The sequence below is a fragment of the Heliangelus exortis genome, chromosome 24, assembly GCF_036169615.1.
Source record: "Heliangelus exortis chromosome 24, bHelExo1.hap1, whole genome shotgun sequence".
In the NCBI taxonomy this organism is placed as follows: domain Eukaryota; kingdom Metazoa; phylum Chordata; class Aves; order Apodiformes; family Trochilidae; genus Heliangelus; species Heliangelus exortis.
Window position 1 is genome coordinate 1,912,661 of NC_092445.1, and position 18,648 is coordinate 1,931,308.

At 51.3% G+C, this 18,648-nt stretch overlaps 2 protein-coding genes across 4 annotated transcripts; both read left to right on the forward strand.

Annotated features, from left to right (window-relative positions):
* The first annotated feature begins 4,446 nt into the window (after window positions 1–4,446).
* Window positions 4,447–6,729, forward strand: LOC139807146 (cbp/p300-interacting transactivator 3). Its single transcript, XM_071767723.1, has one exon. It carries the CDS (start codon window positions 4,818–4,820, stop codon window positions 5,430–5,432), a length of 615 nt encoding a protein of 204 aa, XP_071623824.1. The 5' UTR covers window positions 4,447–4,817; the 3' UTR covers window positions 5,433–6,729.
* A 5,887-nt stretch (window positions 6,730–12,616) lies between these two features.
* Window positions 12,617–17,295, forward strand: LOC139807212 (dual specificity protein kinase CLK1-like). 3 transcript variants are annotated; one of them, XM_071767852.1, is made up of 12 exons: window positions 12,617–13,016; window positions 13,629–13,681; window positions 14,480–14,579; window positions 14,969–15,035; window positions 15,221–15,334; window positions 15,470–15,636; window positions 15,719–15,813; window positions 15,898–16,027; window positions 16,176–16,258; window positions 16,548–16,627; window positions 16,885–16,975; window positions 17,068–17,295. In XM_071767852.1, exons 2-12 carry the CDS (start codon window positions 13,637–13,639, stop codon window positions 17,275–17,277), a joined length of 1,182 nt encoding a protein of 393 aa, XP_071623953.1. In that variant the 5' UTR covers window positions 12,617–13,016; window positions 13,629–13,636; the 3' UTR covers window positions 17,278–17,295. The 3 variants fall into 3 exon arrangements, with proteins under 3 accessions (XP_071623953.1, XP_071623951.1, XP_071623954.1); XM_071767850.1 differs by having other exon boundaries at window positions 15,719–16,027; XM_071767853.1 differs by lacking the exon at window positions 15,221–15,334 and having other exon boundaries at window positions 15,719–16,027.
* Window positions 17,296–18,648: the final 1,353 nt, after the last annotated feature.

An 18,648-nucleotide genomic window follows, 5' to 3' on the forward strand; every position in this document is an offset into this window, starting at 1 on the left:
ACAGAGAGAAGCTCTTGGTCAGAGGAAATTCTCCAAGATATTTTCTACCCCCTCTCCATTCATCGCTACATCTTACATCCTACAAAGCTCTTTAGAAAAATGTTCTGTTTTGGTGGTTTTTTTCCCCAAATAAACCCTGACTCTCAGACTGTTGCAAAAAAGAAAACTTGGACTGTAGGTCAGCAAATGGGATTAAGGAGAACCACTTCTGACACAAGGAAAACGTTGTGAGATAACAGTGTTCACATCTCTGCTTACAAAAAGCATTTGCCCGTTCCACCCCCCATCCCTGGGGAGCTTTGCAAAGATGATTTTACTGATCTGTGCAGTTGATGCCTGATGATCAGGGATGAAATAGGGGAAGAAAACACCTTACACAAAATCCCAGGTAACCCACATTCTCTGTGCATCAGGCTGCAAGCACCTGTGAAGAGGGAAGGGGAAAGTTCTGCACTGAGCAGCTCCCTAAACTAACGCTCAGCCACACAGATGCCCAGACCTGGGACATGGACACACAGGTGGTGTTTCCAGACCCCCAGTCATGGCAGAGCCAAACTGGTGCCACCAGAGCAACAATCTGATTAATTCCCAGCATGGCTAATCCGCCCCTGATAACATGGCTGATGGTACCAGTATGGCCAGACTGGGGAAGTCCCATGTCAGGAAGCTTTCAATGACACACTCCTGGAGGTGGCTTACGTGGTGACTTAAGTCAGGGCTGACCAAGTGACAGCCCCAGGGCTGGCTCTGAGCCACTGGCACTTCATCTGCTTTCCCAGAAAGGTCACGCTGGCTGTGGGCTGATGGCAGAGATGGAGGAGGGGCTGCAAACCTGGAGTGGGATCCAGTCAGACACAGTGCTGTGGTTTGGGTCCTTAAAGCTTGAGACGTGAGCACATGGAACCACTGCTTGTTCTGAGCCAAATGTCCCAGTGAGAGAGGTGCTCTCAGTCAGCCCTTCATAGATTCATAGAATGGGCTGGGTTGGAAGGGACCTCAGAGCTCCTCAAGTCCAACCCTTGATCCACTCCCCCCATGGTTCCCAGCCCATGGCACTGAGTGCCACATCCAGGCTCTTTTGAAATATCTCCAGGGATGGAGAATCCACCCCTTCCCTGGGCAGCCCATTCCAGTGTCTGATCACCCTCTCCAGAAAGAAATTCTTTCTAATGTCCAACCTAAACCTCCCCTGGCACAACTTGAGACCTCTTGTGCCCTCTTGTCTTGCTGAGAGTTGCCTGGGAAAAGAGCCCAACCCCCCCCTGGCTCCAACCTCCTTTCAGGGAGTTGGAGAGAGTGATGAGGTCTCCCCTGAGCCTCCTCTTCTCCAGCCTCAACACCCCCAGCTCCCTCAGCCTCTCCTCATAGGATCTGTGCTCAAGTCCCTTCACCCTCCTTTGGACCTCCCCAGCTCTCGGCCCAGCAGTGTGAAACACAGCACAGGAGTCTACACTGGTCCCTGAAATGGGATATTACTGGTTCAGGAATGGGAAGTCCCCAAGACACAGAGCACAGGATTATGGTACACAACATGGCAAAGATGGACACCTTACACCACAGGAATGCCTCCCATCCCCCTCCATCCCCTTCCATTTCTGCAGGCATCGGTTCCTCTCAAAACACCCCAGGTTCTGTTGGTGAAACATCCAGGGGAGTAAGTAACAACCTAGATCAGAGAGCTGATCCCAGCCAACATGGCTCCATTTCTGGGCAAATTATTTTCAAACTGGATTAGCTGCTTATCTGGCTTACCCTTCCCAAAGAGAAGGGACACAAGTCAGCATCAAGGCGGAGGGGACTTTCACACTTGTGTTCAGCAAGCGTGCTGTCATCTGCCAATTTGTTTGCAAAATGATGGCCTGTTCACCACCCTTGGCATCTTCTGTCATGCAAAGGGCTGTGGAGAGCCCCTGTTCCTCCTGTCCAAGCAGTCCTGCCCTGCTCAGGACTTGTGCTACACACCACACCTCTCCTCCAAGTGAGAGAGGCTTTTATGGCTGGTTGCACCTGCAAAGATGAGGGCAGACACTCCCCTGGTATTTGTTCCTCACCTGGGTGTGCATCTGCATCTTGGGCAGAGAGGTGTATGTATGTGAGCATGTATTTATTAGCTTGGAAAAAATGCATTTGTCAAAATCTCCAGGGTTAAAAAACAATCATTACGTAATGACATTAAACAATTAAGCCACTGATTCATCACTTAGAGGCTCCCCAACAACACCTGAAACCCATCCCAGCCACTTAACTGGTCAGAAGGTGGCATAAACAAAAATGACTCCAAGTGTCCTGGAGGTTAATGGCTCTGTGCTCGGTCCAAGGAAGGAGATACTTTCCATTCTTTTCTGCTCACATCTGGAAGCTGATGGCTTCTGGGCTGCTGGTTTAAGGTGCTCTGATATAAAGATATTTCATATTAGTCACCTTTCAGGTCAGCACTGTGTGGTTAGGAGCTCACCCAAGGTGCTTGTGCTTCTTAACTTCAGTCCCTTCGTGATATTGTATACTTACACCTCATTTCTCAAGTAATACATTTAATAAAAAACTACTTTTTTGGCAACCTTTGAAACACTTTGCTGGTGTTTCCTTCTGCTCAGCAGTGTCCGTGAGCATGATGAATATACAGAATACATAAAACTCCATTAAAAAGCCTACTCCAAGCCTCCAGAAAAGATCTGTCTGTTATTGCCAAAGCTGTGATCCAAAACACTGTAGTTAAAGGCAGCACAGGAGAGCACGCAAACAAAACCAAAGTGAAATTGGGGAATCAAGTTTAACTTTGCCATCACCTGCCTTCCAAGTGGGTAACCATGCAACACTAATAGATGTGAAAAAAGAAGCCTCTGGGTTCCTTCCAAATAAAAAAAAAAAAAAAGGAGAAAAATCACCACTGTGCTTTCATACCATGTCCCACAGAGAGCACAAGTGCCACTGCATTCCAGGCCCATAGTAAAAGAATTTGGCTACCATGACTCAGTGGGTGAACCTGTGGGTTGCCCTGGAACCTCATGAGCCAAAAGTGCACTCAGAAGTGAATGACCCTGCTGCAGACAGAGCTGAGCCAGCAAATCTCTGCTTGTAGCATCCATCTGCCTGCCAGTTGTGCTAAGAAAATGTTGGTGCATCCTTGCTGGGAGGGCACAAACTGATTGCTTTCTGGCAGAGCAACCAACCATCTGTCTGATGGCACTGAGTAACTAACCTGGGTCTGGTTAAGATCTGGTAAGGTCTTGCTGGGTGGTAGCATCCCATTGCTGACCCTGGGACCAGAGCTGCCACTGAGCAAGGACTCCTCTCATGGTGGCCACCAGCCTGGCACCAGGGCACGTGCTGGCAGGGGCCATTGTGCAGCAGACCTGGAAGCACTTAGCATCAAATGGGTTGGGTTGGAAGGAGCCTTAAAGATCATGTAGTTCCAACCCCCCTGCCACGGGCAGGGACAGCTTCCACCTAGGCCAGGGTGCTCCAAACCCCATCCAGCCTGGCCTTGGACACTGCCAGGGAGGGGGCACTTCACTTGAAACCAAAATCTATGTGCATGCTGTTCAGTATGAGCAGAAAATTCAGCACAACCTCCACAGTGGGTACCTGCACCCCAGGCAGCTGTGTGATGGGGTAGAAAGGCTTGGTGAGAATGGCAGTGGGGGAGATGAAGTCACTGGATTGATGGCTCTCATCTGCAGTATCCAAGGCAGACAGGATCCCTGGGGAAGGTTACAGTGCAAGCAAATACAGTTCAAAACATACCACCATTCCCAGCATGCATGGACTGGGAGCAGGACAGACCTGCCAGAGGATTCCCCAGTCACCCCAGGCCATATCCTTACCCCAAGGCATTTAAACAGGCTATTGAACAAGTTTCCTGCAGCTGAAGGAATTATGGTGCTCACGTCACACTGAGGAACCCCCAGCCCAGTCCATCGGGGACACTGTCCCTTGTTCCTACCAACCTTCATGCCCTTCACCTTGTTGCTGCTGACATGGCAAAACAGGACAGAGCATGCACCACCTTTGGGGTGGTAACAGCACGGCCGGACCTTGGCATCCTGCTCAGGATCCGAGTGTGCTCCAGGATAACAGCAGAAAACTGGGAGCGCTGGGCTGAGGGCCCTGGATGCGCCCGTTCCTTTCTTCTCCAGCCTGCCCAAGGTGTCTGCACCTCGGATCCAAGGGGAGAGTGCCCGATCCCAAAACCCCTGACAGTAGCGTGGTAACCAACACCAGTGCCCCAGGTGCTGGAGACAGCCAGTCCCCTGAAGCTGACTCGTGTCGTGACAACGGGGCGTGTCGCGACCAGGGGGCGGTCGGGGCCGCGGCGGGGCCGTTGTGCCGCCCACCCGCCCCGTCGGGGGCCGGGCAGCCGCGGGACGCGCTCCAATGGGCGGGAGGGGGGCAGGACCGCCCGGACCGCCCGGACCGCCCCTGCCCGAGTCCCTATAAGTCCCGAGGAGCACCGAGCTCCGCACACGGCGAGCCGAGGTGGCCTGGGTGAGTTCTGGTTCCTGCTCCGTGGACTCGCTGCTCGGCGGAGCCGCGGATCGGTTCGCACACGGGTGGACAGAGCCGGCGGCTCCTTGCCGCGGCGTGGGACGCGGGAATAGCGCGGAGCTGAGCTTTCTGCGGAGGACGGACGGACAGACAGACGGACAGACAGCAGCTCGACTCGGAAGGAGTGTGCAGCGCCGTGCTTTCCTCCCCGGGTGAAGGTGGGGTGTGCTCCGGGATCCTCGGGTCAGAGCCGGCTCGGGCGGGAGTGGGGACTGAGCTGTCCCCGGGAGCCTTGTCCGGAGCCGAGTGTCGCCTGGCAGCGTCCTGGAGCTATGGCCGAGCACATGATGATGTCCATGAGCCACAGCGGTACCGGGCTGCAGAGCTACCGCATGGGAGTGAGCGGGCTGCAAGGAGCCCCGCAACACGGGCAGCATGTGCTGAGGACACTGCCTGCAGGCACTCAGATGCTGCCCTACGGAGGGTCTGGCATGGATGGTGCAATGAGGCCGAGACCCAACCTCAGCGGACAGCTGGGCCACCACCAGATGCAGAATGTGATGATGTTCAACGGGCCGGGGCAGCAGCAGCAGTACGTGGGGCCGGTGGGCACCCAGCAGCTCATGGCTAGCATGCACCTACAAAAACTCAACACCCAGTACCAGGGGCACCCGCTGGCGATGAGCAACGGGCCCATGGGGACTGGTGCCCAGCAGTACAGAGTGGGGCCGAGCCAGCACCCAGGCATGCAGCACATGCCCTCGCCAGCACTGACCTTAAACGTTATGGACACTGATCTCATAGACGAGGAGGTTTTGACATCCCTTGTGCTGGAACTGGGGTTGGACCGGATTCAGGAGCTGCCAGAGCTATTCTTGGGACAGAACGAGTTTGACTTCATTTCAGACTTTGTTAGCAAACAGCAACCCAGTGCCATCAGCTGTTAAGAGGCTTTGAGCTCCTCCTTGTGTCTTGGTGGTTTTGAGTTTGTTTGGAACTTCCTTCACCTGCCATCCTCCTCCCTCCCCCTGCCTTGCCTTGTCCTGGATTCCTGACCTCCTCAAAGAGACAATCATTGGACACTGGCTTGCCATGGATTGCTTTTCTGTGTGGTTTTTTTCATTTGTGAGTCCCTGGGGTGTACCCCAAACAGTAGGAAATCAAGAGCTCTTGCTGTAGAGCTGCCTCTAAATGGCACTAACAGGATTTCTTGGCTTAAGTAGAAATCATGGATTTACGACTTTCCACAACTAGGCTGGGAGTGCAGGAAGCGATGGGCAGCTGGTGGCCCTGCTGGTAGCTGGATTTGCTCGAGGATTTCATGGTGCCAGTGAAGTTAAAGGATCCCCTGAGAGTGGATTGTCTCCTGGTGCATGGTTTGAACCAGTTTCCCCTTGCAAACATGGGTGGGGTTAGATTTGTGTTGGGACTTTTTAATGCGAGAGTAAATAGGTCTTCAGTCTTCTCTGTTCAGCATGGGAAGAGGACACTTCCCCTCCATCAGGCTTTTGCAGGCTTTTTTTTTTTTTTTTTTTTTTTTTTTTTTCTTCCAAACTGGCTGAGCAAAATAAAGTATGCCTTGGGGAAGGATGTGCATATGTGCCTAAATGTTCATTTCTGTGGAACTTTAGATCTTCGACCTCTACAGTTAAATCAGCTGTGAAATTTATGGAGTGTTTGAGGCTGGTTCAGGTGTAAGCCTTAAAGCTGCAGTCTAGTTCCACTTTTTTCCCACTTCTTAAACCAAATAAAGACACTGGAACTATAGTTCAGATCTAATCTTATTTATTTTTCTTACGATTATTTATTTGCAAGGGCTTCTTTTGTTACTTGGCTTTGGGACTGCTGGGAAGGATGCATGGAGAGTACTGCAGCTTTAAGATGCTGGCTTCCAAAACAAAAAAAAAACCCAAAAACCCAACAGCCTGGGATAGTTTTCAAGCTGCTCTGCAGATAGCCACTCCGACCCCAGCTCCTTATGCTGAACACATAGGACTGTAAATCCAACACCTCTCCGAATGTGATAAAGATGACTCGATTTCTAATTCCCTTCCGCAGAAAAGGTTCCATGTAAAAGCCGGTGGGGTTTTGTTTCCTCTGCTCTCTCGTTTCCAGGAGCTGGGCAAGGTTCCTGGTAACTTATCTGCTGCTGCCCCCTGGTGCTGCCAGCTCCTGCCGGCTGTCACTCGGCACCTAGGAGAGAATGTACAGATCCATTTGCGAATAAAAGCTGAAATATCTCCAGTGTGCATTTGTTTAGTGCTTAGCTCTGGCCCAGCTGCAGCGTGGGGTCGATTGAGCACTGGGAGATCCTGGGAGCTGTGGATCCGCTCTCCACCACCTGATGTCTAAGCTGGAAATACTGGGTTTTTGTTTTAATGCCTGGACTAAGTCAAACCTCAGAGTGTGGCTGGGGGGATGAGATCCTCCTCTGGACTGAAGGGACAGTCCTGGGGTGGCTGGTGCTGCTCTGGTGCTGGAGCTGCTGGTGCTGGTGGCTTTCATAGATTCATAGAATGGGCTGGGTTGGAAGGGACCTCAGAGCTCATCAAGTCCAACCCTTGCTCCACTCCCCCCGTGGTTCCCAGCCCATGGCACTGAGTGCCACATCCAGGCTCTTTTGAAATATCTCCAGGGATGGAGAATCCACCCCTTCCCTGGGCAGCCCATTCCAATGGCTGAGCACCCTCTCCATGAAGAAATTCTTTCTAATGTCCAACCTAAACCTCCCCTGGCACAACTTGAGCCCTCTTGTGCCCTCTTGTCTTGCTTTGGCTCTGCTGGGGGGGACTTCACCCCAAGAGCAGCTCTGACCCCTGAGATGTGGCTCTGCTAAGAGCTCTCTGCTGCAGTGTTCTGTACCACGAAGACTCCTGAAAACAAGGCAGGCTTTAATCTCCTACTCTTCCAGAGCTCAGCTTTTTCTTTTTAAAGGGTTCCCAGCCAGTTTGTTTCCAGAGTTCAGGGATATTCCCACGTGTCCCTTTCCTGTCCTCTAGCAGCAGGGATACGAATGCTGGGATGGGAGCAGCTGGGAGCACTTTGACCACACTTTGCCTGCCAGTGTTCCCTGGCCTTGTTTCTTCCACAACCAGGTAGAGGTGGTAAGAGACCTGCATGGATCAGCAAGGAGCTTCTGAAGAAAGTCTCATGGAAGAAAGAAATTTACAGGAACCCATGGAAGAAGGGGCTTGTCACTTGGGAGAACTATAGGGACATCGTCAGAGCATGTAGGAAGGCAACAAGAAAGGCAAAAGGCCTCTTAGAAGGGTGGGCAAGGGAAGTAAAAGAAAACAAGAAGAGTTTCTTCAAATATATCAGTAGTAAAGGGGAGAACAGGGAAAATGTGGACCCAGTGCAGAATGGGGAGGGAGCCCTGAGAACAGAGGATGCAGAGAAGGCAGAATTGCTGAATGCAATTACAGAGCAGTCAGCTTCATCTCCATCTCTGTAAAAATGATAGAGCAGCTCCTTCTGGTGGTCATCTTTAAGCACCTGGAAGAGAAGAAGGTTCACAGGAGTAGTCAGCATGGATTTACCAAGAGGAAATCATGCTTGACTAATCTGATAGCCTTCTGTGATGCTGTGACTGAACAGTAGATGCAGGGGGAGCAGTGGGTGCAGTCTGCCTTGACCTTAGCAAGGCTTTGGACACAGTCTCCCATAACATCCTCAGGAGCAAGCGGAGGAAATGTGGGACAGAAGAATCCTCAGTAAGATGGATTTAAGATCTGGATATACAACAGAGCCCCATGAGTGGTGATCAGTGGTGCAGAGTCCAGCTGGAGACCTGTGATCAGTGGAATTCCCTCAGGGATCAGTGCTGGGTCCAGTCCTGTTCAACATCTTTTTCCTGTTCAACATCTTTTTTAGAAGGGTTTGGGTTGGAAGGGACCTCCCACAGGTCTGTGATGAAATCATTAGCAAGCACAGGAGGCTACTCTGTAGCCCACCTCCCAGCAGTGTTTGAATCAGAGAATCAGCTGGGTTGGAAGGGACCTCAGAGCTCATCAAGTCCAACCCTTGCTCCACTCCCCCCGTGGTTCCCAGCCCATGGCACTGAGTGCCACATCCAGGCTCTTTTGAAATATCTCCAGGGATGGAGAATCCACCCCTTCCCTGGGCAGCCCATTCCAATGGCTGATCAAATGCTGAGGGTCTCTTCTGGGGCACATTACAACACTGAGTTTCAGCTGTTGGTCACAGTCTGCCGTTAGGTTGCTTCATAATTGCTACACCAAGATGTGGGCCAAGTCCCTCTTTTCCTGTTTCAACTGCAAATACTAAAGACAGTTAATTGCAGGCATTACAGTGACTTGAGAAAAGCTTTCACAAGTCAGCCAAGCCCTGTTGTCAGTTCTGTGTGTGAGGCTTTTCAGAGTGTAAGGGCTGTGCTGCATCCTGCAACCTCCAGATGGAAGGTTTCCAGGTTTGCCAGAAATATCCCTGAGCCCACATTTCCAGAGAATTTTGCAAGTTCAGCCTGCTACAGAAGTCCATGACCTGCTCACAACCACTGAAATACCAAGGAGGTGAAGAGACCTCAATTCAACCATTCTGCAATCCTCTGCCACTCAGTTTTGAGCCCTGTGCCACCTTCATTGGCTCCTCTGTGTTTGGTGTCCAGAACCACACTGAGCTCTGTCTCTGGGCATGTCTGGAGAGCTGCCCCAGCCCTCTGCACACCTCTGCCTTTCTTTGACATCACCAAGAAAAGCATCAGAAGGGGACAGAGGGGTTTATTTTACCCATTCCTTCTCAGCCAAAGCCCTGTTGTGTATGGTTCTGCCAGGCAGAATGGTTTTCTGCCAACCAAAAGCCACCACATCACTAAGGGTGGGAAACTGTGGTACTGCAGTGCTGGCCAGCAGCAGCCCTGGTTTGCAAAGGGGCTAGGAAGAAGTTTCAGGGAAGAAGCTAAAGTTTTCATAATTAAATCAAGTCCTTTCTTCATCAAAGTTTCTGGTAGGGTTCAAAAGAAGATTCCAGTGTCCCTGGAGGAAGAAGAGTTCAGCACTGCCCACAGAGCTGCTGGAACAAGACCCAGGGAGGGAGGCTGAGTGTTGCCCAGTGTCCTGGTTTTTCTGGGACAGAAGAGTAAAATTTTTTGCTTTTGTTGTTCAGAGAAACTGCAGTTGTGAGAGGCTGCAGAGTCCAATTCTGTCAGAACAAACGAGATAAGACACTGTTTTTGTTTTTACCCAGCTCTGGTGTGCATGTTTCTGTAGTGACCAAGGTCGAGGTAGTTTTGAACCATGTGGGTGCTGTGGGTGAGGAGGAGCAAAGCCCAGGGCAGCCAACCCATGCTGCCAGCCCAAGTATTACCAGAAACATCACACTCAGTGTATGGGGAAGTTTCTGGGGATGGGTCTCTCTTTGCCTTCCCAAGAGGGTCACATCCATCTCTGGTGCCTGAGGTCTTCTCCTCTGCTTGCTGTGACAGTCAGGTCCTGCCTGGAGTCGTGGTGCTGGGCATTCAGCATTCACTGCTGGGAGAGCACTGCTCACAGCTGCTGTCAGAGCTGATTAAAACTTTATATCATATTAATATTGAGGTTAATATTAAATAATTACTATAATTCTATTAAACCTGTTTCCATTTCAGCCCATGGGTCTCCATTCCTTTCCCAATTCCCCTTCTCAGGTGGGCTTGGGTATTAAAAAAAACCCAGTCCAACCAGTGACACCCAACATCCCCCAACAATTAAATGGGGTAAAATCCTAAGCAAGGCAACTTGTGCAGATGAGATTTGAGAGTGCCCATTTATTTCCTTTGAGAGGGAAGAAAATCTAGCTAAGGCTTGAAAGCCATGTTTTAGACATCTTGGGGAAGACCAATCCCACCTTAAGTGTGTGCATACAGTGACCACTGCACTGCTCAGCAGCCCTGCCTAAAACTGCTGCTGATTTCTGCCTGGGCACCCCAAGAATCATCCATCCCCTTTTGACAGGGATCCCCTTTTGACAGGTGCAGCTGTTTCATGTATTAAAGACACGACTGCCACAAGTGACTGATTTCTCCTGCAAAGCCTTTTCAATAACCCAGAGCTGCACAGCAGAAGTGTTTAGGGCTGAATTAGATCCTGGAGTTTGGTAACTTTAAAGAATTATTAAAAGCTGTCAGTTTACCCCACAGCAAGATCTGCTCTATTTGCTCCTGTCTGAAGGATATTTGGGTGAATCCAAGGCAGTGAAAGAAAAGCTGGAAGAGTCTCTGTCCCCTTGCAAGAGGAGGCTCTGTGCTGCAGGCTGTTTATAAATAGCCAGTTTCAGGAAAAGGCACTTTCCGTTCTGGTGTCAGTGCACTGTACAGAATAAACTGCTTTCAGTTTATTTCAGTTCAGAAAAAAACCCTCTCCTTTTCCTCTCAGTATGCAAAACCTCTGCCTCCGTGGGCTCTGCAAGGCAGTCCCTGCAGCTACCACAGACCCCTCAGGGAGGCAGGCAGGGGACCCTGGCTCATGTCCAGGGTTTTTACCCCAAACACCAGACAGAAGGCAGACTTGTCAACATGGGATGTTCAGGGAGTTCCCTGGTTTCTGCACTGCTGACCTTGGTTCTGTGGAATCTCAGCAGAAGGATAAGAGCTGGGACAGTGCTCCTGGTGGGAGCCCCAGGCCTCTCAATAAAGGACTTTACTGCACTTTCACAAATCACCTGGGCTAAAATACCAAGTGAAAAACAGACAGGTGAATCCACTGTCAGTGTGTGAGTGGCAACAAGAGAGGTGGGAACAAAGGGAGGGAGCCTGCAGCTTCTGCTCTGAGCACAGGGAGCTCGGCCCAGCAGCACCGAATGGGAACTTTTTCAAGACCTCAGTTTGAGCCAAAGGAGCTCTCAGGACCCTCCAGTTTCTGGAGCGCTGGCACTTTCTGAAAAGCACACCCTGACTTTCCCTTTTGTCTTGTCTCTGGGATTGTTTTGATGCCTGAGGGAAATGTGCTGGCAGTGGGACAGGAAGGTTTTCTGTCTGCAGGCTGGAGGGGAGGCAAAGCCCCACAGACACCTGGAGCCACTCCCACACCAGGGCCTTGAACTCGACTCTGCAGCAGCCATTGTAAAGCAGAGGGGAGCAGGGACATGGCAGAAGAAGCCTCCCCTCTCCTTCCCAGCATGGCTGTCCCCAAATGAGGAGACTGAGGTGCTGGGGGTGACAGCTCAGAGGCCACCTCTGGTGACAGCATCACCCTGGCACAGGCACTGCTGCCCCGACAGAGCCAGTGGAGGCAGGAAAGCCACCCAGGGCCACGAGGGCTACCCTGGGCTACCCCCAGCCTCCCGTGGCCACCCAGGAACTCACAGCACCTCATGGGGCCACCCCCGGGTGCTGTTGGCCCCTTCTGACCCCAGGAGAGGAGCAGAGCCCAGAGCTGCAGGAGCTGCTGCTGAGGGGTCCTGGGTTTCAGAGCACTGGGGACGTTTTTGGGAAGCCCCTTCCTCCCCACTGCCACGCTGTGTGCTCCAGAGGCAGAGCCATGCGTGGGGAAACTTCAGTAACACAACAGACAGGTTGTAAAAAAACTAATTTAATGGTATAAAACACTGAAGCTCCTACAAACAGAACATCCAACAAACAATGAACTTGAAACAAGCAGAACACTTAACAAACTTCTAACAAGAAAAGCCAACATGATGGGTAAAATAAAGAAATAATCAGGATGTGGGGGATAAGAGAGTGTTGTGGGAAGGCAGATCCCCTTTTAAGAACGGGCTCAGAGATCTTTGCTCTCCATTTCTAAAGAGGACACTCTTATTTGAGGGTTCTTCTATTTGAGAGTTCTTCTGCTCCAAAGCAGCAGCAGCAGCAGAGTCCTCAGCCTGGCACTGCCCCACCACCTCCTCAGCAGAGACTCTGCTGCTGGCCAGGGGCCTGCTGGCACCCCCTGGGGACGTGCAGGACGTTGGGGCAGTTGGGGAAGCCACCTGCAGACACCTGGCTCACCAGAGCCCTCCTCCTTTTCCAGAATTTCCTTGACTACCAGGTGACCTTGGTCACCTTCAGCTCTGCTTGGCTCCTCGGTGCAGCTGGTGCTGCCATTGACCTCTGGGGCACATCGTACTCCCCCAGGTCCTCATCCTCCTCCTGGCCCTCCCACAGGCACCACCAGTTCCACCATCTGGCCAGCTCAGGCCTTTGCCCATGGCACCATCCTGACCGCCCTCTCGGCCTCGGACCGGATGAGCCCCAGACTGGGAGACACTTGCAGGGCTCTGGAAAGAACTCCCAAAGGCCCCTTCCAAACCACACCCGTGCAGGGTTCTAGGATTATGATGGCAGCCCTGGACACCGTTCCCCTCTGTGCTCTCTTCTACCCCTGGAAGCACACACACAGACATCACTTGGAGAACCAAGGCTCAGGTGAGAGGCTCGGTTGGCTCTGCTGAGGTGACGACCGAGAGACACCTGAGGAAGCTCTTGGAGAGAGGTGGTGGCTGAAGGGCTGCAGGAAGGCACCAGAAGGTGACAGGGGTGACAGCCGTGACTTCAACTGTCCTGTGTGCAGCGTTAGTGAGTGGCAGAAAAAGCCAAGGTGAGGCTGGGGGGGGTTTGGGGCTTTGCTCCCCTCGTTCTCTGGGGACACAAGACCCATCTCTACATTGGCTTCAGGAGTTGCATTTAGGCTCTTGGTTTTACCCTGGGCATTTGTGTTCTCTCCAGACTAAAAAACAGGATTAAATGCCTGAGGAGAGGACGTTGTACCCTAAATGAGGGCTGGGCACTAAAAATGAGGAATTTAAGCCTGGAAACAAGGGAAGGGACCTCTTGAGATGATGTCGTGCCACCCCCCTGCCAAAGCAGGGCTGTCCAGTGCACATTGCACAGGGCTGCATCCAGGGGGCTTTTCAAAGTCCCCAGGGAAGGAGACTCCACAACCTCTCTGGGCAGCCTCTTCCAGTGCTCCCTCATCCTCACAGTACAGAAGTTCTCCTCATGTTCAGATGGAACATCCTCTGTTCCAGCTTGTGACCACTGCCCCGTGTGCTCTTGCTGGCCACCACTGAAAAGACTCTGGCTCCATCCTCCTAACACCCACCCTTTAGATATTTATGGACACTGAGAAGGTCTATCAGATTGGCCAGATATCATTTGCAACAGCCAAATCCATGCTGACCACTCCCAATAACTGGCTTTCCTTCCACAGGTTTAGAGATGGCATCCAGAAGGATTCCCTCCACAGCCTTCCCAGGGACAGAGGTGAGACCAAAGGGCCTGTCCTTTCCTGGGTCATCCTGATTTCCCTTCTTGAAGGCTGGAGTGATGTTGCCCTTCCTCCAGCCCTCAGGCACCTCTCCTGCTCTCCATCACCTTTCCAAGAGGATGGAGAGTGGCCAAGCAATAATGGGCACTCCAGAACCAGATATGTAGGATGCCTGCCCTCCAGCATGGCAGCTTTTCTGATCTGGATCTATTTACCTCTGCCAAAAGCTGAGACAGACTGAGGGAAACACATCTGCTATTTATGATTTTTAAAACAAGAAATCCTTCTCCAAGATTCAGAGCAGTGATTTCAACCCAATTATTTAAGTTGGGCATTTTATGCTGACCACAAGGCTGTTAATATACACATCTATAAACAGGAATACACACACATCTATATAACTAGTAAATCCTTATGCTTAGCAAAAAAACAACCAACCAAACAAAAAAAAACAAAACCCAGAGAAGGGCAGTGAAATCCTGAAGTAAAATTCAGGGACCCAATCTTTTCAAAGAAAATCACTTGTGTTGTGATTTCCTGTTGCCTTGCCACTTGGAGCATCTCCTCAGAAATTCTGCCCCTGGCCATGTTTTCCTCTTGTAACATAAACTCTGTGCCCTGGGAATTTGCAGGGACTGATTCTGGAATTGCTCCTGGCCACCCCTTGTGGCCTGGCCTGTATCCAAATGCCTGAGAATCTCCCCACCCACTGAATTTCCTACTCGACCTGAATTCACCAAGGAATTCACCAAGTCACCCTGCCCTGAATTCATGCAAATTTATTGATTCCCTAGACCCTCCTGACGACTCCTCCAGTGAAGAGATCCCAAAAGGTGGAGTCCAAAGAGAAGGGTCGTTGGATCTGTCAGACTGGAGACATGCTACGGGGAAGATGTATGGAATATTATTCACTTTTCAGACAGATTAAGTCCTGCTAGCCTAGAGATGTCAGGGGGCTTTGCAAGTCCCTTCTTTCTATTTTGACATTTTTCTTTAGGATTCTTCTTCTTCTTCTCCACATTCCCTTTTACTTTGTTACTACCTCCCTCCACCCCAGAAAAAAAACCAAAAAAAACCAAAACACCAGAAAATTAAGTTAATGAAACTACTAAAATGAGATCCCTGTACATGTGCCTCCATGAGAGCTGTCCAGGAACATCTCCCCAGCTGGATATTTCCCATCCCAAGAGGCACAGTCTAGAAGAATCCAGCTCTAATGGTTTCTTTTTTCAATAGCTGAGTAACTTCACACCTTGTGTGACTGAGAGCTCTTTTCCTTCCAGATGAGGTTGTTGCTCCTCTGGGTGAAGGCACCTTTGGGCTCGTAGTCGAGTGCATCGATCACCAAGAGTAAGTCTTTTTGGTGACAGACAGGCAAGGTTTGTGACTGATGCTCAGTTCCAATTCCAGTTGAGTCTCTGCTCAGATGGGCCCTTCTGAGATGAACTCCAGACATCCTCTAGAATTGAAGCTCTTCTGAGGAGGTTCAGGTCCTCCTCGGTCTCCTCAGCCCTCTTCAAAAGCTGTCTTTGCAGGGGCGGCAGGCACGTGGCAGTGAAAATAGCCAAAGACACCAAGAGGGAGGGGGCAGCTCGTGCAGAAGTGCAAGTGCTGCAGTATTTAAAGACACTGGACCCCAGCAGCACACAGTAAGGAGACAAAGCCGAGCGCCCTGTGCTTTGGCTTTCAGATTTCTCAGCCCTGGCTTTCTGGAGCAGAAGAGGGACGGAGCCGGGTGTTCATCAGGGGCCTGTGGCAATTCCTCTCTTGTTCTGCTTTTGCAGCCACTGCCTCACAATGCTGGACTGGTTCAAGTACCGTGGCCACGTCTGCATTGTTTTGGAGCTGCTGGGGATCAGCACTGCCACCTTCATGAAAGCAAATGGCTCTCTGCCCTTCAGGCTGGACCACATCAGACAGATGGCCTACCAGATCTGCAAGGCTGTCAACTGTAAGGCTGCTGCTGCTTTTTTGCTTGCTTGCTTCCAGTTTCTCTGGGGCATGTGCTAATCATTGGCTGCCTCATCTCGCAGTGTTGCACGTGAACAAGTTGACACACACGGATTTAAAATCAGACAACATCTTGCTCAGGCCATCGGGATACACAGAGGAGTACAACCCCAGCCTGGTCAGTTGCTGTCCTCTTCCCTGCCTCTCCCTCAGCCATCCTCTGCCTTTACTTGGCCTCAGCCATCCCATGGGTTCATTGCAGAAACGTCTGGAGCGCAGACTGAAGCACCCAGAGGTCAAAGTGGCAGACTTTGGGAACACAACACCTGCCCGTGATCATCACAGCCATCTGATCACTACAAGAGCCTACAGAGCTCCTGAAGTGATCCTAGGTCAGGAGGAGTCTCTTAGGGGCATCTGAGGTGCCTCAGCTGCTTTCTGAGGTGCTCTTGAAGCTGGGCTGCTCCAGGGCTGGGGCACCTCTGCCTTCAGCTCTTGAACAGCCCGGAGCAAACGTGAACCTTCTGAATCTTTCCTCAGGCCTGGGATGGTCACAGCCCTGTGACGTGTGGAGCATAGGATGCATCCTGCTCGAGTACTACCTTGGCTACCCAGTCTTTCCGGTAGGCAACTGGGAACCTCAAGTGATGCAGCACCTACAATGCTGCCCAGCTGGCTGAAAATGCACTAGAGAGAGGTGGGAGGGGAGACGAAGGGGAATGCTCTGTGCAACAAAGGCAGCTGCAGGACTCTGGAAAAAAGAGGGCTGAGGGTGAAGCCCTCCAGTCGCTTGGACTTTCCTCCAGGAAGCAGAGGACTACAGCCTCTCTCTAGTTTGAGTTAAGGTCAGCCTGTGGTTCTTGACAGTTCCTCTAACAAGGAATAACAATGTCTGCCTTGACTTCCCTCCAGGCCCTCGAAGACAGAGAACATTTGGCAATGATTGAGAGGACCCTGGGGCCGTTGCCAAGTCACATGATCCAGAAAACCAGGTAATTACAGGTTTCTCTGCCTGGGCTGATGGGGTTCCACTGAAAGCCTTTCAGATTTGGTTTAGTGGCAGATTTTTAAAACCATTTTAACAGAGTCAGGTTCACCCTTTTGTTCCACGGAACAAGCAGGACACTTGTGGAACAAGATTCCCAGAGCAGTCCCCGAGCTGTGGATGGACACCCGTGCTGATAAACGACTTCCAGTGCAGGCACAAAACAGCATCTTGGAAGAACAAACTCTGCTCTCTTTCTTTCAGGAGAGGCAAATACTTCCACAAGGGCCGTCTGGTCTGGGACGAGCACAGCTGCGCTGGGATGTGTGTCTCATGGCACTGTAAACCACTCAAGGTAAGAGGAGAGAGGGAAAATCTTTGGGGGAGAGGAGCTTGAAGTGAGGGCACACAATGAGAAAAACCTGTGCTCTGCTTTTCTGCCTCAAGGCGTTCATGACCTCCCACGACAACGACCATGAGAACCTCTTTGATCTCATTGAAAAGATGCTGCAGCACGACCCAGACCAGAGAATAACTTTGGAAGAAGCCCTAAAACATCCTTTTTTCTTCCCAAAACACCGGGAAAAAAGGGCGCCGCCTCCCAGAGCTGAGGAGGCTGACACAGGTGTCAGTCCTCCAAAGAGGTGTAAATATTAATGTTGGCTGTTCTTGTTAGAGGTTTGTTAAGTGTTCTGCTTGTTTCAAGTTCATTGTTTGTTGGTTGTTCTGTTTGTAGGAGTGTTTTATATCATTAAATTATTTTTTAGAACCTATCTCTTGTGTGACTGAGTATCTTTTTAGATACTGAACCCAACTGTTGGCATAAAAAACATTTAAATTGACAGGAAGCTGAAGAGGAGCCAGCAGTGTGCCCAGGTAGCCAAGAAGGCCAATGGCATCCTGGGCTGGCTCAGGAACAGCGTGGCCAGCAGGTCCAGGGAAGGGATTCTGCCCCTGTGCTCAGCTCTGGTGAGGCCACAGCTTGAGTCCTGTGTCCAGTTCTGGGCCCCTCAGCTCAGGAAGGAGATTGAGGTGCTGGAGCAGGTCCAGAGAAGAGCAAGGAGGCTGGGAAGGGATCCAGCACAAGTGCTGTGAGGAAGGGCTGAGGGAGCTGGGGGTGTTGAGGCTGGAGAAGAGGAGGCTCAGGGGAGACCTCATCACTCTCTACAACTCCCTGAAAGGAGGTTGGAGCCAGGGGGGGGTTGGGCTCTTTTCCCAGGCAACTCTCAGCAAGACAAGAGGGCACAAGAGGTCTCAAGTTGTGCCAGGGGAGGTTTAGGTTGGACATTAGAAAGAATTTCTTTCTGGAGAGGGTGCTCAGCCATTGGAATGGGCTGCCCAGGGAAGGGGTGGATTCTCCATCCCTGGAGATATTTCCAAAGAGCCTGGATGTGGCACTCAGTGCCATGGGCTGGGAACCACGGGGGGAGTGGAGCAAGGGTTGGACTTGATGAGCTCTGAGGTCCCTTCCAACCCAGCCAATTCTAGGATTCTATGATAAATTCTCTGAAACCCTGCAGCTAAGGGGCCTGGCAACACACCTTGCTTACAGGGACAGTTAACACAGCCATAGGAAATCCTCCTCCCTCCAATGAAGCCCCTGGAGATTCTCAGTCCCAGCAAGGGTCTAAGTTTGAGTGTCTTCTGGAAGGCAGAGTAAGACATGAGAGAAGGTAAAGACCATGGAGATGGAGGCTCAACATTTTAATGCCTCAGAAACGAGCTAGACATGATTGTCCACAAAAGCCCTTCAGCTTCTGAGCTGCTCCTCACAAGATGCTTCTTCCCCATTCCTCTTCTCTTTCACACGGGCATTTGACTGGTAGCCAGGCTGCTTCCCTCACCAAGGGGAATTCACCTCTCCACCTCCAGTGCCACAACACCTCATCCCCCAGAACCGATCACCGCATCAGCTCCTTCTTCCAGACGGGGAGCTGAGGCAAGGACCCCTGCATGGCCATTACTGCAGCAAAGCATTTGTCCCTTCCCCTCAGCCCCACTCCGAGGAGCAACACTTCCCAGCACAGT

Coding starts and splice junctions, on each gene's coding strand:
- LOC139807146 (XM_071767723.1), top strand. CDS start 4,818: ATGGCCGAGCACATGATGATGTCCATGAGCCACAGCGGTACCGGGCTG.
- LOC139807212 (XM_071767850.1), top strand. CDS start 13,637: ATGGCATCCAGAAGGATTCCCTCCACAGCCTTCCCAGGGACAGAG. Junction 13,682..14,479: donor CAGCCTTCCCAGGGACAGAG/GTGAGACCAAAG, acceptor TTGATTCCCTAG/ACCCTCCTGACGACTCCTCC. Junction 16,028..16,175: donor AGCTCCTGAAGTGATCCTAG/GTCAGGAGGAGT, acceptor ATCTTTCCTCAG/GCCTGGGATGGTCACAGCCC.